This window comes from Trichechus manatus, unplaced genomic scaffold, assembly GCF_000243295.1.
Source record: "Trichechus manatus latirostris isolate Lorelei unplaced genomic scaffold, TriManLat1.0 scaffold00153, whole genome shotgun sequence".
In the NCBI taxonomy this organism is placed as follows: Eukaryota; Metazoa; Chordata; class Mammalia; order Sirenia; family Trichechidae; genus Trichechus; species Trichechus manatus.
Genome location: NW_004444089.1, coordinates 2,312,313 through 2,329,629, shown reverse-complemented (window position 1 = coordinate 2,329,629; position 17,317 = coordinate 2,312,313). Strand labels below are relative to the sequence as shown.

General features: G+C 39.6%; 1 protein-coding gene across 1 annotated transcript in view; it reads right to left on the bottom strand.

Moving 5' to 3' along the window:
• Nucleotides 1-16,567, bottom strand: part of LOC101351367 (zinc finger protein 556-like) — a 31,900-nt gene extending 15,333 nt beyond the window's left edge. The window contains exons 1-2 of the mRNA XM_023740333.1: nucleotides 16,454-16,567; nucleotides 13,626-13,878 (exon numbers count right to left, since the gene is read on the bottom strand). Of these exons, the coding sequence (XP_023596101.1) occupies nucleotides 13,626-13,628 (3 nt within the window). The 5' untranslated portion in view covers nucleotides 13,629-13,878; nucleotides 16,454-16,567. The remainder of the gene's footprint in view (nucleotides 1-13,625; nucleotides 13,879-16,453) is intronic.
• Nucleotides 16,568-17,317: the final 750 nt, after the last annotated feature.

Sequence of the window (17,317 nt, the reverse complement as noted above, 5' to 3'; positions counted from 1 at the left end):
GTGGGCCAGAAAGCCCACCATGCCATCTCTGCCAGTTTCCTGGTTCTGCTGCTACCGTTTCTCCGCCGCTGCTTTTCGTCGTCGCTGGTATTACAGCTTTCTCTTTGTCTCCTGGGTCTAGGAGGTTCTCAGTACAGGGATCTCAGGTCCAAAGGACACACTCCACTCCTAGCTTTTCTTTCTTGGTGGTAGTGAGGTCCTCCTCTGCTCTGGGATTGGCTGTCTTTTAAGCTTAGCAGGATGGCAAAACTGATCCTCTCATTAGGGTTCCATACACCTTATCTGCATTACTAGCAAGTTGTCTAATCCCCTTGATGGGCTACAAGCAATGTATTTGCATAGTCCCACTCAATCATTTGGTAGGAGTCACAAGACCCTGGCAAGAAAGACTATGTAAGAGTGATCCATCACACCACAATCCTTTTAAATGTCAATGGTCTATATATACCAATTAAAACACAGAGACTATACTGTTTACAAAAAAGTCACTTCAAATACAAAGAAACAGATTAAAAATAAAAGCAACTCCAAAGAAAGATGGAGTAGCTGTATTAATTTCAAACAAAGCAGATTCCAGAGCAAGAAAAATGATGAGGATAAAGAGGAGTATTCCATGACAAAAGCGTCAATTCTTTAAGAAGACACAATGACACTTAACTTGTATATACCTAACAGAGTGCCAAAATATGTGAGGCAAAAACCAACACAAATGCAAGGAGAAATAAACAAATCTATAGTTGGAGACTTCAACAGCCCTCTATTAGTAACTGATAGAGCCAACAGGCAAAAACTCAGAAAAACCATAGTTGAAGAAACAATACTATCAATCAACTGGATCTAATTGACATTTACATAATGTCATCTAAAAACACCACAATACAGTCTTCTCAAGCTCACAGGGAACATTCACCAAGGTAGACCACATTCTGGGTCATAAAACACAACAAATTTAAAATATCAGAAATCATACAAAGTATGTGCTCATACCACAAGGGAATTAAACTAGAAACCAATAAAAGAAAGATATCTGGAAAATCCCAACATACATGGAGATTAAACCACACACTTCTAAATAACATATGAGACAGAGACGTTCCAAAAGAAATTACAAAATACTTTCAACTAAGTGAAAATGAAAACACAACTTATCAAAATTTGCTGGATACAGACAAAGCCATGCTGAGAGAGAAATTTATGGCACCGAATGCACATATTAAAAATGAAGACAGTTCTAATAACAATAACCTAGGATTCCATCTTAGGAATCAAGAAAAAGAACAGCCAATTAAATCCAAAATAAGCAGAAAAAAAGAAATAATAAAAATGAAAGAACAAATCAACAAAAATGAAAACAGGAAATCAACAGAAAAAGTCACTGTTATGGATTGAATTACGTTCCCCAAAAAATCTGTGTAACAATTTGGCTGGGCCATAATTCCTGGTATTGTGTGATTTTCCCGTATATTGTAAATCCTGCCCCTATGATGTTAATGAGGGAGGATGGGTGGCAGTTGTGTTAGTAAGGCAGGACTCAATCCACAAGATTGGATTGTGTCCTAAGGCAATCTCTTGAGATATAAAAGAGAGAAGTGAGCAGAAGAGACAAGGGCACCTCATACCAACAAGACAGCAGTGCCAGGAGCAGAGCGTGTCCTTTGGACCCATGGAGAAGCTCCTAGTCCGGGGGAACATTGCTGAGAAGGCCAACAGAGAGAGAAAGCCTTCCCCTGGAGCTGACACTCTCAATTTGGACTTTTAGCCTACTTTACTGTGAAGAAATAAACTTCTCTTTGTTAAAGTCATCCACTTGTGGTATTTCTGTTATAGCAGCACTAGATGACCAAGACAATCACCAAAACCAAAACTGGTTCTTTGGAAAAAAACTCAAAAACCTAGAAAATTGATAAGACACAAATAACTAGTATCAGAAATGAAACAAAGGCCATTATTAGTGATCCCACAGACATGAAAAGGATAATTAAGGAATATTATGAACTACTTCATGCCCACAAACTTGATAACCAAGATGAAATGGACCAATTCCTTGTAAGACACAATTTAACAAAACATACACAATGAGAAAGAGATCATCTGAATAGACTTATATCTGTTAAATAATTACATCAGTAAAGTAAAAACATCCCAAAACAAAAAGTACCAGGCTCAGATGGGTTCATTCTACTACACAATTAATCAAGAAAGTATACCAAATTCTCTGTCTTCCAGAAAACAGAAGCAGAGCAAATACCTGCAAACTGATTTTATGAGACCAATATCACCCCAAAACCAAAAACAAGACAAAGATGTTACAGTATTACAATAAAGAAAAACTACAGACCAGTATCTCTCATGAACACAGACACAAAACACCCTAACAAAATATAACAATCTGTAACAAGAATTATAGACAATCAAGTGGGATTTAGTCTAGGTATGCAAGACTTGATCGGCACCAGAAAATCAATTAATGTAATCATCGCATCAACACGCTAAACAAGAAAAATCATATGAACATATCATTAGCTGCAGAGAAAGCAGATGACAAAAATCTAACACCCATTCAGAATAAAAGTTCTCAGCAAACTAGGAAAAGAAAGAAATATCTTCAACTTGATAAAGAACATCTACAAAAAACCAACAGTTAACATCATAATTACTGGCAAGAAACTAGATGCTTTCCTGCTACGATCAGGAACAAGGCAAGGATCCTTCCACTCACCACTCCTATTCAACATGGTACTAGAAGTCCTAAGTGATGCAATAAAGAAAAGGAAGGAAAAGTATACAGACTGTTAAGAGCAAAATAACGTGTCTTTGCTGATGAAATCATTGTTTATACAGGGAATCCCAAAGAATCAAGAAAAACATTCATAATCGATCATAATAAAGTTGCAGAATAAAGGGTTAATATACAAAAGTCAATTGCTTCCCTATATACCATTAAAGAGTAACTACAATTTGAAATTACAAACACAATAGCATTTACACTGGTAACAATAAAAAAGAAATAGTATAAATCTAACAAACTGTAAAAAATGTATGTGAAGAAAGCTACAAAGCTCTCATGAAAGAATTCAAAGGTCTAAATAAAAGAAGCTATTCCATGTTCATGCATGAAAAAACTCAATATTGTTAAGATGCCAGTTCATCCCAAAGTGATCTATACATTCAATGCAATTCCAATCAAAATCCCAGCGAGTCATTTTGTGACTGTCGACAAACTTTTTCTAACATGAAAAGAGCAAAGGCTCAAAAGAGCCAACACAATATTGAAAAAGATGAACAAAGGTGGAAGACTGATACTACGCCACCTCAAGGCTTACTCTGAAGCTACAGTAATCAAGACAGTGTGGTACTGACAAAAAAATAGTCAAATAGATCAATGGAACAGAAGAGAGAGCCCAAAAGTAGACAGACACAAATACAATCAACCATCTAATCTCTGAGTAACGATCAAAGGCAACTGAATGGAGAAAGGATAGCCTTTTCAGTAGATGGTGTTAGAACACCTATACATCCACTAGCAAAAAAATGGAATATAGACACAGATCTTACACCTTTTACAAACATTAATTCAAAATGGATCAAAAACCTAAATGTCAATGCAAAACTATAAAATTCCAAGACAACATAGGAGAAAACCTAGGTGACCTTGGGTTCGGTGATATGTTTTAGATACAACACTAAAAGCATGATCCATAATGGAAAAAATGGATAAATGGGACTTCATTAAAATAAAAAATTTCTATAAATGTTTTATTACCTATATATTTACTACAGTAAAATGGTTTAACAAAATGAAAAATTTCTGCTCTGCAAAAAACAAGACAATAAAAAGACAAGCAAAAAACCAGGAGAAAATTTTTCCAAAACACTTCAGTGATAAAGGATTGGTATTCAAAATATAAGATCCCTGGGTAGAGCACACAGTTTGTGCTCAGCTGCTAATGTAAAGGTCTGCAGTTCAAATCCAGCCAGAGGCCTAACGATCCGATTCCATAGATTACAGCCATGAAAACCCCATGGAACAGTTTTACTCTGTAACACATGGGGATGCCATTAGTCAGAATAAACTCGACAGCAATGGGCTTGGTTTTTAACTCAAAATATACAAAGAGCTTTTAAAACACAACAGTAAGAAAGCAAAAACGCAATTAGAAAATGAGCAAAAGATCTAAACACCTAACCAAAGAAAATATACAGGGGACAAACAGGCATATGAGAAGATGCTCAACATCATATAATTAAGAAATTGCAAATTACAACAGTAAGATACCACTACATATTGATTAAAATGGCTTAACTCCAAACCAATGACAACACCACCATGAGGTGGACCAACAGAAACTCTCAAGCCACTGCTGGTGGGAATGCTAAATGATACACCTAGTTTGGCAGTTTCTTACAAAACTGAGCATATCCTTACCATACGATCTAGCAACTGTACTCCTTGGTATTTACCCAAATGAGCTGAAAACCTATGTCCACACAAAAACTTGCATACAAATATTTATAACAGCTTTATTCATAATTGTCAAAATTGGGAGGCAACCAAGAGTCCCTTCAACAGGTGAATAGATAAGCAAAGTGTGGTGCATCCATACACTGGAATGTTACTCAGCAATAAAAAAAAAATGAGCTATCAACAGTTGTGTAAAGACACGGCAGAACCTTAAACGAATATTATTAGAAGAAACCACTCTGACAAAGTTTCCAATTATACAACATTCTGGAAAAGGCGAAAGTATACAGACAGTAAAAAGACCAGTGGATTTAAAAAAAAAAAAAGGCCAGTGGATGCCAGGTTTCAGGGTAGAAAGAAAAAAAAAGTGGAGCATAAGGGTTTTCATTTTCAGGGCAATGAAACTATGTTGAATGATATTATAATGGTAGATACATGACATTATGCATTTGTTAAATCCTATAAAGTGTATAATACAAAGAGTGTACCCTAATGTAAACTACGGCTATTTGTTGATAATAATGTATCAAAATTGATCAATGTAACAAATTCAGCATACTAATACAAGATACTATAATAGGGAAAGCTAAAGTGGGGGACAGGAGGAAGTAGAGATATATGGGAACTCTGTAGTTTCCACTCAATTCTTCTGAAAACCTAAAACTGCTCTTAAAAAAAAACTATTAAAAAACAAAAATAAACAGAAAATCATATAAGCTAAAACATGTAAAACAGTTGTATTGGTTAAGGCTGTGTGTCAACTTGGCTGGGCCATGATTCTCAGTGGTTTGGCAGTTACACAATGATGTGGTTATTCTCCATTTTGTGATATAATACAATCACCTCCGTGATGTGATCAGCCAATCAGTTGGAAGGGGAGTTTCCTGGGAGTGTGGCCTGCATCCAATATATATATAGACATTCTGGCAAAGCTCACTGGCTTCTGCTCACTCTGGATCCTGCATTCAGCTTGTCATCATCTAGACTCCCGGTTCTTGGGACTTGAGCCAGTGGCCTGCCATACTGCCTGATCTTTGGATTGGTTGGCCTCCGCAGCCTGTGAGCCAGCAGCCTGCTGCCTGACCTGTTAATCCTGGGTTCATCAGTCCCTGCAGCTATGTGAGTCATGAGAAGCCTCCAGCTGATGTCTCACCCATGGACTTGGGAATTGCCAGCCTCTATAACCTTGTAAGCTATTTCCCTGAGATAATCAATCTCTCTATACGTTCTTCACTGGTTTTGCTTCTCTAGAGAAGCCAGCCTAAAAAAACAGTCTTCTATGTAATGGCGATATATAACCAAAAAACTCAAAACATCTACATACTCTAAGGGTTGTTGACTCAGCAATCAACAATATAACATTAAATCACATACATACATATGTGTGTATATATATGTGTGTGCGTGTGTATATATATAAAGGTGATGAGTACAATGGAAAAATTAAAACACCCGAGCCAAGACTTGAAGGATGTGAAGGAACTACCCAAGGAATCTGAGAAGAGACTGTTCCAGAAGGAGGAAACAGCCAGAGTACAAGCAGAAGGTGAGGTGTCCAGTATGTTTTAGGAGGAGTCAAAGGTCAGTCACCATGACTGCAGCAGAATGCGATGCAGGGGAGTAATAGTAGAGGAACTTGGAGAGGCGACTGGGGTCAGTGGACATATCATGTTCTGGGGAACTTGTTGGAAATGAAACTGATTTAACAGCTCTTAAAGAACTGGTGTGTGGGGGACAAATATAATAAGCAAGAAGATACAAGGTTACGAACAAAATCAGATAAGAAGTGATGATGACAGGCTGGGATGGTGGCTGGAAAAGTGCGGTGTGCAAGGGATGGCCCTAGACTTAAGGTAGAGGCAATACAATTTACTGATGCACTGAAGGTTGAACTGTGAAAGAAACAGAGGACAAGGATGGATCCAAGATTTTTTCCCTTGAAAGCTAGAATGGTGTTATAGACTGAACTGTGTACCCCACAAAAAAATGTGTTGTAAAGTATAACTCTAAACTGCCTGTGGTTATAATCCCATTTGGGAATAGGTTTTCTTTACAACGTTAATGAGGCAGTATTCGGGTAGGTGTGTCTTGAGTCAATCTCTTTTAAGACATGAAAGGAGATTAAGCAAGCAGCAGAAAAGCAGAGACGGGGGAAAAGAGATGCCATGGCACATGAAGATCACCAAGAAGCCAAGAAAGAAGCTGAAAAGGGACAAGGACCTTCCTCTAGAGCCAACAGAGAAAGGCTTCCCCTAGTGCCAGCACCCCCAATTCAGACTTCTAGCCTTCTAAACTGTGAGAAAATAAATTTGTATTTGTTAAAGCCATCCACTTGTGGTATTTCTGTTATAGCGGCACTAGAAAACTAAGACAGATGGTGTGCTATCAACTTAGCTGTGGAAGCTGACAAGAGGAGCACATTTTATGGAGAGGATGCAGAGGTTACTTACAGCGTGTTGAGACTAAAATGAGAAAAAGACATCAAAGAAGGAAAAACATGAAAACAGTATATTCCTACAAGAAAACACCATTGAGCGATTAACGTGAATTAACAGCCCATGGAAGAGTGTTTCTAATGTGAATTTAAACTAAAGGACTTGACAAAAAGTACATAAAGTATTATTCTGTTTGTTTACAACATAAAAACCATCAAAAAGAAAACGTATTGATTTAAGGATGCATGAATTGACTCGATGGCAATGGGTTTGGTTTTTTAATACAGGTGATGGAGCCCTGGTGGTGCAGTGGTTAAGAGCTCGGCTGCTAACCAAAAGGGTGGCAGTTCCAATCCACTAGCCACTCCTTGAAAACCCTATGGGGTAGTTCTACTGTGTCCTATAGGGTTACTATGAGTCAGAATTGACTCGATGGCAATGATTTTGGTTTTTGGATCTACGTGATAAAAGCATAACGGAAAGCAAAGAAATGATCATTAATAATGTCAAGATACCGACTATATCAAAAGGGCAGAGTGAAGATTGTGATGGAAAATCAACTCATGATGGGGGCGATATGTGAGGAACAATCTATCTCTATGACATGGATGCTCATTTTATATATCACTCAATTGTACAGGTATCCTCTGCTTTTTCAAAGTTCACTTTACGCCACTTTGCTTTTACGAAAGACCCACCTTAGTACCAGTTTTGGCTAATAACCGAAAGAAATCTGAAGAGAATTTTTGCTTTTACAAAAAAAGGTGAAAAGCAGAAATAGGGTTCAGCGTTTGTTTTGCAGCAAGACATTAAAAGAGATAGTGCGCACCCCGAGTAGTGAAAGTGGCCTTGCCAAGCTCCTTGCCTGGGAACTACACTCAGCATCAAGCCGTCATAGTTTTGAACTGTGTCTGTGAACTTCTGCACTTTATCTCAATTTATCTTGTGCATCTGTTAGTAAGATGTGTCCTAAGGTATCAGAAAAGCCCAAGAGAACTGTAAGAGTATAAAACTTAGCATAAAACTAGACACAATTAAGCGTTATTTTAGGTTTTATGTGTTATTTGGTAATTTGGTAGGTTGTTTTTTGGGTCTAGGAAGGCTCAAAAATTTTTCCCATATAAACTAATGGTGGAGCCCTGGTGGCTTAGTGGCTAAGAGCTCGGCTGCTAACCAAAAGGTCAACAGTTCAAATCCACTTGGAAACCCTATAGGGGCAGTTCTACTCTGTCCTATAGGGTTGCTAAAAGTTGGAATCAACTCAACAGCAATGGGTTTAAACTAATGCCAACTGCTTCTTCGCTTTACACCATTTCAGCTTATGAACGGTTTCATAGGAATACTCTACTTTCGGATAAGGGGGAAACCTGTACATCTATTACAAATTTTTCTGCATCTATGTCAAAAACGCCTCTGAAATTTAGAAATGGAAAGAAACACGTACAATCTGAAAATGTTCATATACGAAAAATATACCCCAAGGAACATACGCACTGAAAAATTCCACATTTTCCTAGTAAAAGTAGATAGAAAACAATCATACCCATTATTCCATTCCTACTCCACATTATCCTAAAGGTTCTATAAGGTACATGCCAAAAAACAAGAAAGAAAAAAGGGTAAAGAAATAAAGAATGTTAAATGGGGGGGGTGGGATCCCCCTCCCCAATTTATTTTATAGATTAAATAATTGTATATCTAGAACCCCGAAAGACAGTATAGATAATTATAGAGCTGAGAGATTTTAGCAAGTATTCAGATTATAAAATAAATATCAAAAAAAGGTTTACTTATTTTATTTATATATACTAGTACCAACTAATTTCACTAGTTGAGAAATTAACTTTTAAAAAATAACATGCATTTTAGTAAAAACAAAAGGTACCTAAAAGGAGTGTAATTAAGTAAAGATCCTAATGAAAAAATTATAAGACATTATTAAATGATATCTAAATAGACTGAAATAAATAAAAAGGTAGTACATGCTCTTAGAAAACTGTTCTCCCCAGATAGATCATTATTTCCAATGTCCTTTCATAAAATTCCAAGCAATTTAATTATTTTTTAGAACTCCACAAAAAATACATTAAAAATATACTTGGAAGTGCAAACTTCCATGAATAGTCAACATGTTCTAAGGAGAATGGCATGGGGGCTTGTCCAAACATGTCATATGTATAATTATACTTTTATATATCTACTTTATAAATAAAGCTATCATAGATTACTGTAGTATTAGTACATCTTCTCACTTATCGACTATCTTGTTATCCAACATATTGCATTTATTACAATAGTAAAAAACTACTATCTATTTTGCACATTAACAGTGTATGTTTGGCAGTTATGAACACCAAGGTGACAGTAACTCTAGCTTTGATGGTTATGTGTCAACTTGGCTGGGCCATGATTCCCATGGTTTGGCAGTTATGTAATGATGTAGTTCGGCAGTTATGTAATAATGCAGTCATCCTCCATTTTCACTTACACTAACTTCACATAACAACTAGGTCTTTGGGATCTACCATGTCGATAAGTGAGGAGAGGGTGTATAGGAATACACAAATAGACCAACGGAAAAAAACAAACAGCCCTGGAAAAGGCCCGCCAATTTATATAAGGTTGATTCACGACACATACACTTCAATATATGGGGTAGTGTCAACTGGCACAAAGGGTTAAGTGCTCTTCTACTAACTGAAAGGTTTGTGGTTTCAGTTCACCCACAGGCACCTCCGAAGAAAGGTCTGACGATCTACTTCCAGAAAAATCAGCCTGAAAACCCTAGAGTGCAATTTTACTTTGAAACACAAAGTGTAACCATGACTCAGAATTGACTCTACGGCAACTAGCTTTTTATTAAAATCAACTAATTATTTAACAGGACTAATTAATCTATTTCCATGTACTCCATATGCAAAAAAATCAATTCCAGGCAGATTAGTTTCAAATACAAAGAAGTAAAATTACAATACTTTCAAAAGTTATAAGCAAATGACCTTAGGACATCAGAATAAAGGAAAAAATTCTTAAAGTGACTGAAACGATAAGTTACACACCAGGAGAAAAATTCCCAAAGTTTGTGTCTTAGACTGGGTTCTTTAGAGAAGCAAAACCAGTGAAGCGTATGTGTGTGTGTGTGTGTGTGTGTGTGTGTGTGTGTGTGTGTACATATACACAGAGAGAGACTGATTGATAGATACTCAGATTTATCTCTAGAAAACAGCTCACACAGTCGTAGAGGCTGGCAGTTCCCAAGTCTGTGGGTCAGGCATCAGGCTGAAGGGTTCTCCTGACTCATGCAGCTGCAGGGGCTGACGAACCCAAATCAGCAGGTCAGACGGCAGGCTGCTGGCTCACAAGGATACGGGAGCTGGAAATCTCAAAATCTGCAGGTCAGGCAGCAGTTGCTGGCTTATGTTCCAAGAATCAGAGGTCAGATGATGAGGAGTCAGATACAGGATCAAGAGCAAGTGAGCTTTGCCGAAACATCCATATATACTGGATGCAGGTCATATCCCAGAGAAACTCCCCTTACATCAGATCAAGGCTATGACCTGAGTAAGGGTGTGACCTGAGTCATACCTTCTTGTAAGAGTGAAACTCTAGATACATCCCACCCTAATCCTGCCTCGTTAACACACAGAGGTCAGGATTTACAACACAAAAAAATGGAGGATAATTATATAATATCACAAAATGGAGCACAATTACATTAGATCACAAAATACAGGATAATACTGGGAATCGTGGCCTATGTAAGTTGACACATAACACTAACCATCACAGTACGTAAAGAAGATCTAAAAGTCATAGAAATATAAGATAACAGTGGGAAAATATGCACATCCTTGTCAGTAGTGGAGTAGTGTAAGGTAATTACAGAATAAAATGAAAGTAAGATACCATTCACACTCTTCACAAGAGCACAAATTAATTAGATAAGCAGATGGAACAAATAAAATGTATATATACTTTGTAGAAGAAAAAAGCTGTAAAATGTATCAGTATTTCCTACTAAATTTGAACATCGCTATGGTCTACAACTTAGCCATATTCCCTCACTGCACAGTAATTGTTCAGGAGCACTAGGAGCCTGGAAAGAGAATGAACAGAAGAATAGCAAGTCGAACAAGAGCGAAAATTACACTTGAACCACCCAAATCCTGAAGTTCTACAATGGGTAGGCAGATTATGGCCCATTCATACAATGGAAACATACACACATAGGCACATGGGTAGACAACAGCTATGACACCAACATGTATGGAACGCAAAAGCATCCTGAGGAAACAAGTCACTGAGGAACCAGAGAGTAACAACTGAATTTACAGAAAGCTCAAAAGAGGTGAAACTAAACAATATAGAGTTTATAGATTAAGACTTGGGTGATAAGGCTGTAATAATAGCTAACAGTCATAAACTTCTAAATACAGATAACAACAATCTCCAGGCAGGAGGAGACACGATCAGGGAGAGACACACGGGGAGGCCACAAAAACTGACCAAGGTCTATTTATTATCAGCGACTCAGATTACTATTTAAATTATACAAGATAAGTTTATGCACTCCTTGTTTATGACAGAGTTGACAACAGGAAGTTTAAAGCATTATTTAAAACACAAAAGAAATGTACTTTTCATATATCAATTATGAAACTCCTTCATTTTGATTTTACGTATCTTAGTTCTGAAGGGCTTTTATACCTAAACTATGGCTACCTGGATCTCAGAAATTTACATTTACTAGAACAAGAGTTGTAAAAGCAAAATAACGGCCACAATCCAAGTGTCCATTCATGGCGATATAGTTAAAAACAACAACAAAAAACTAAGGTCAATCATATGTAGTATTCTGGAGTTTTGTACGAATTTAGACTTAAGCTCTCTATGTACTGTTGGAGTCCTGGGGCACAGTGGTTAAGAGCTTGGGTGCTAACCAAAAGGTCGGCAGTTCAAATCCACCAGCTGCTCCTTGGAAACCCTATGGGGCAGTTCTACTGCATCCTGTAGAGTTGCTATGAGTTGGAATCGACTCCACGGCAACGGGTTTAGGCATGTATTGTTATGAAAAGATCATCAAGATAATGTGTTCATTAAAAAGTAAGCGTAAATTCCATGCTATCTTTTGTTCAACAAACTGGAGGAAATAAAAAAAAATTCCATTTGCTTGCTTTTACATAAACACTGGCAAGATGCTTCAGAAAGTAATAAAGCTGGTTATTTAAAGGAAGCTGGGGGAAGAGGGATGGGCTAGATGAAGACAAGAGTAGGAACAAGTCTTCATAAAGTATGCTTTTAAAGTTTCATATTGTTTCGAACCTTGAAGGTATTAACTATTGGAAAAACACAATTTCAGTAAACAATATTATACTTTAAAACGTTTAAATCAAATGAGATATTAAGTGTTTTTACTAGGAATTTACATTTGAAATAATAAGCCCATTTAAAATTTAATTGTTTAGGACCCAATTGTTAATAAACAGTCTAACACACTTGTACAAATCACAAAAGTATAAATTCAAGCTCTCCTTCTAAACCCAGGAACCAGGGATATCAGGAGTCTGCATATACATTTTATCTCAGCCAGGAAAATGTTTCTAAAATGGCTAAAATGTTTAACACATTAGGGGTTCTGGCATGACTTGTCAAATGTAATAGGAGTCTTTAAGAACCTTAAGACGCTATGAGTCGGAATCGACTCAACGGCAGTGGGTTTGGTGTTTTTTTTTTTTCCTTAAGAGTAACTTTTACATCAGATAAAACAGGTATTACTCTGCATTTGATAAGTATGTATCCATTAAATTTAAAAAATCTCAGTAGAAACACACCAAATGATATAGAAATTTTCTTCCAGTGGAAACTGTACACCCAAGAACTTAAATATACACATCTCATATATTGGGCTTCTCTAGCCAAAGAGGACACTTTAATTTTAGATTCTAATTCAAGACTATGGAGAACAGTCAAAAATTACAGGGATTAAATACCAGCTCCAGGCATAGGGGGGAGGACAAGGACCTAGACTGGGGAGTCATGCTTTCCACACACCTGAAAGCATCAAGGCAAAAGCCTTCCCCACTGGGGGAAAAAAACTGGGTCTGGAGACCCCACACAGGATCCAGCTGGACTCACCGTCCCCAGCTTCATACCTTTGGTGACGTCAGGAGAACACCAACATCACCCCGGATCCCATAACAGACAGGGCCTTCACCTATGAACTCTCCCCCCGTTTTCTAACGCGTAACAGTGTGAGAGGGGGAGCTGTAGTTTTAGAACTGCACAGAAAATGCTCCAGTGCCTGGGGGGAATCAAGAACATTGCTCAGAGAGATGGGACAAGGATAGCTCTGGAGGGCGGGGCTCAGCCCCAACAGCCAGAGCTGCTCCATCTTCAGACTCTAGTCAGGAGACTCTGCCATTCAATACAGAGCACCAAGGCCCAGGGTGGGGATTTAACACCCCATGGTGCTGGCTCTGAGAGTCACATAAGGAAGGTGACACCAGGCATCCAAATCCTGAAAAGACAAATGCACACAGAGGAAGGGCCCAGTGACAGTGGAGCAGGGCCGCAGGGTGCCTCCTAGGGCTCAGTCCCATGGCCTCCTCTGCCACCTTTTTTCTTCACTGAGGAAACACAGTCTCGCAGCACACAGCTACTCCCACAACGTCTCATATCCAGCCTCACCCACTTATGGTAAGAACAGTCCAACTCTCCATAGAACTCACCATTTCCTTGCTCCACCTTCTGGAGGTCTAAGGGAATATAGTCTTTGAGCCCAAGAAGCCACTTCAGGAAGAGGGATGGGACTAGAAGCAGAGCACTGACCAGTCTGGAAGTAGATGAATAATGTTTGGTCCACACACCAGTCGGAGCAGCTGAAATCCTTCCTTGTGATTTGATTTACAGATGTGCAAGACTGTAGTGCTAGGTCCCCAGCTGCCTGGACTACACTAGTTCTTCCTGCACTGCACTTGAGACCTGAATGGAAGAAGGAAGAGGAAAAAACAGTACTGAGTAAGCAGGGAGTGATAGGTTTCTGGCTTCCTCCCAGGCGCAGGGCAATGCTCCACCCTGAGGCATTTACACTGAAGGCAGAACAGGCTCCAGCCTCCAGAGCACACACCTGCATTCTTCATGGAGCTCCACGGGCCTCTTCTTTCTGCCAAGATCACAGATGGCGGGATTTACTTATCCCAGAGCATGAGACGCAACCAGTCCTGGCCAGGGTGCAAAACATGAACCTGATTTCCTCAGGGGTCCAATAATGTTGAAGTTGTGGGTTCACCTTTGTGACTTTGTCCCTTATACGTCAACACACGCGTTTAAAAAAAGTTTAGTTTCTTAGTCTGACTGTATAAATAAAAGGAGGAAAATTTACATCCTATAGAAGCCCTGGTGGCACGGGGGTTATCAGCTTGGCTGCTAACCATAAGGGAGGCAGTTCAAATTCACCGTCCACTCCTTGGAAACCCTACGGGGCAGTTCTATTCTGTCATACAGGGTTACTATGAGTCGGAATCAACTTGATGGCAATGGGGTTTTTTTGGTACAGGGATACAGAGAGGAACGGGGACATTTCAAAGATTAAAATGTCAACTGTAGGCTGTACTAACTTAGAGAAATAAAATCACATTTGAGGAACGGCAGTGCATAAAGAACGGACTTTTAAAGGTAATTGGGTCTGGATCATTTTGTTATTAACATGAAGGAAAAACGAACAAACAAAAAACAGGACTGCTTCCACCATAAAAAAAATTCACATGAATTATCATCCTAAGTAGTGGGAAAAGAAAAAAAAAAAAAACACATTATGCCAATGGCACTGGAGTTTCTCAAACAGGGCACTTAAATTTAGATGCTTAAAGTTTGCTCCATAGGGTTTTCAACGCTGTGATCTTTTGGAAGCAGATCGCCAGGCCTGTCTTCCAAGGCACTTCATGGTAGGTCAAACCGCCAATCTTTCAGCTAGTAATCTTAGCCTTTTCCTCCACCCAAGGACTCCCTACTTGATTTCTACTTTGTGAAATAATTATTACAAAAGATGAGGTACTTTTTGCAACACTGTAATGTGGCTGATCCTCTAGGATTACCCTGAAGTATAAACAAAAGTTTCATTATACATGCCTTCCATTTTGCCCTCATTCCTAAGATTCACTGTTCCGACATTAGGAATACTAAGCCTTCAACCTTTTAATAAGTGTGGTTCTCTGGTAGCAAAAACTGTGGTTCAATCACTCGCATCCAATGCAGCACAGATCACACACACTGGCTGTGTGATGCCTATAAATCCCTCCTTGCCTCTATTAAGCTTGTTCAGCTACATCACATTTTACATTAGACCAACTAGGACTGGCCCTAATGTTTCTCACACAGTCATGATGAATGTTTCTGCCTTATGGCCAAAGAAATCCCTTGAAACATGCCTCTTACTAAACATTTTCCTCCTGAAATTGGGATAAAACCAAAAAACCAAACCCACTGCTGTTGAGCTGAACTGCCCCATAGGGTTTCCAAGGCTGTAAATCTTTCCGGAAGCAGACTGCCACATCTTTCTCCCGCAGAGTGCCTGGTGGGGTTGAAAACACCCACCTTCCGGTTAGCAGTCGGTTGGCAGCTAAGGGCAAAAGTGCACGGGAATAAATACTGCCCTCAACGTACGCACTACTTCCAACTCACGTTTTCCATCTGTCTTAAATACCTATAACCATTAAAGGAGGAGGACATATTCCTCACCATAATCTTCGTTTTTGTATGACCAGCAATACTCCACAAAAGTCCTGCCTGATGAAGCACAGAAAATGGAGGAGCCATTTTAGGCAGGGAAATGGTGATCAATACACCCTTTAAGTAAGAATAGATCTGAATCTGAGTTACGACGCTGCCACTTAACTAGGTATTTGTCCGTGGGCAAGCTATTTAATTTCTCCAAGACTATTACTTTTGTAAAATGCTGCAAATACTCCCTACCTGACAGTGTTGTAACGTGAATAAAAGGAGGTGCGCCATGTACTTAGCACAGCGCCCAGTCCTTCTGAAACAGCTCAATAAATGGTAAAGCACATACAGCCGGGGGTGACCGAGGCCTGACGACGAGCTCAACGAACTGCCGTGGGCGCGCGTGGTAAGGAGGGTGACAGACGAGGCCGAGGAGTCCGGCTGAGGCTGGACTGTACAAACGAAAAGAAAAGCGACCGGAGGGTGGGAGCAGGGCGTTCAGACTCTGGCCAACGACCCCGGCGACCATGAGGGCCGAGACCCCGCAGTTCTCACACACTCCCAGGTGAGGCTGATGCTGCTGCTCTGAGACTGCACGTTTGCTCGGCGAGGATTCCCACGAGTTTTAGCTGTTACTACAAGAGACACAGGCCCCCACTCCTCGGCCTCCAGAAAGCAGCTGCGGCCGGGGTTGCGCGGGGAGCGGAGACGCGGGCGACGGCGCCCCGGCTGGCGGGAGTCCCGTGGCCCTGGGAGGCGGAGAGAGCAGGGGCGCACAGGAGGAGCCTGCGGGTCACCGCTAGTGGATCAGGCCGTCTGGCGACAGAAGCAAACCTACCTCACACCACAGCAGGAGAGCGACGAAACGTTTCTGCGGATCTGACCCGAGGACGTACACTTCCGCTTCCGGCTCCTGGGACGCTTGGTGCCTCAGGGGAGGGGTTCCGTGTATGAACCTAGAGCGCTCTAACTCGTGACCGCGGGGTTCAGTTGTCCTCGCTTATGTTTAGGATCTGCCCGTGGCTGTCCTTATGTCCTCTATAGAGGAAAGCCTAGGTTTTCTTAAATGCTATATGAACTGAAGTGCGGATTTCAGTAATCAGAGATACCCTTGGGGAGCAGAGGAAGTTAGTATCTGCATATTTGGCCATTTGGAAAAATGTTACCAGGTTCTTTAGAGAAATAATTTGTTGGCTCCTCATGGATATTTCCCCATCTTTAGAATTGTCAAAGTCTCTAGTTTGGCTTCTGTTTCAGTTTGTCGTCTCTTGCATATCAGGTATCTTTCCCTAGGAGCAGGTGTCTAAGCGGCTAAAGAATCAATCTGTAAAAATAGTATTTTAAAAGAGATTTTATTGAAGGACAAGAACACTGCATGAATTGGGGAAACGCTGAATTCACAAAGTGAAAACAAAGCCTCACAAAATGAAACCAGCATTCTGAGGAGCTGGGGGGAGACGTGGGGTAGTTCTACATAGAAAACAAGAACAGTGTGGCAATCTGACGAATGTTGTAATAATCCTACCTTGGTTTGGATATATGGTAATTCGTTACAGTAAAAACTATAAATATTTATAGAAGTTACAGGAAAGATGATGATTATAAAACATGCTAACAGATTGTGAGAAGAAATGACAATGAGTTAACATGTTTCTGATTAGTTGATCCCTTTACAGAAAATCACAATTTCAGTAAGTTTCCT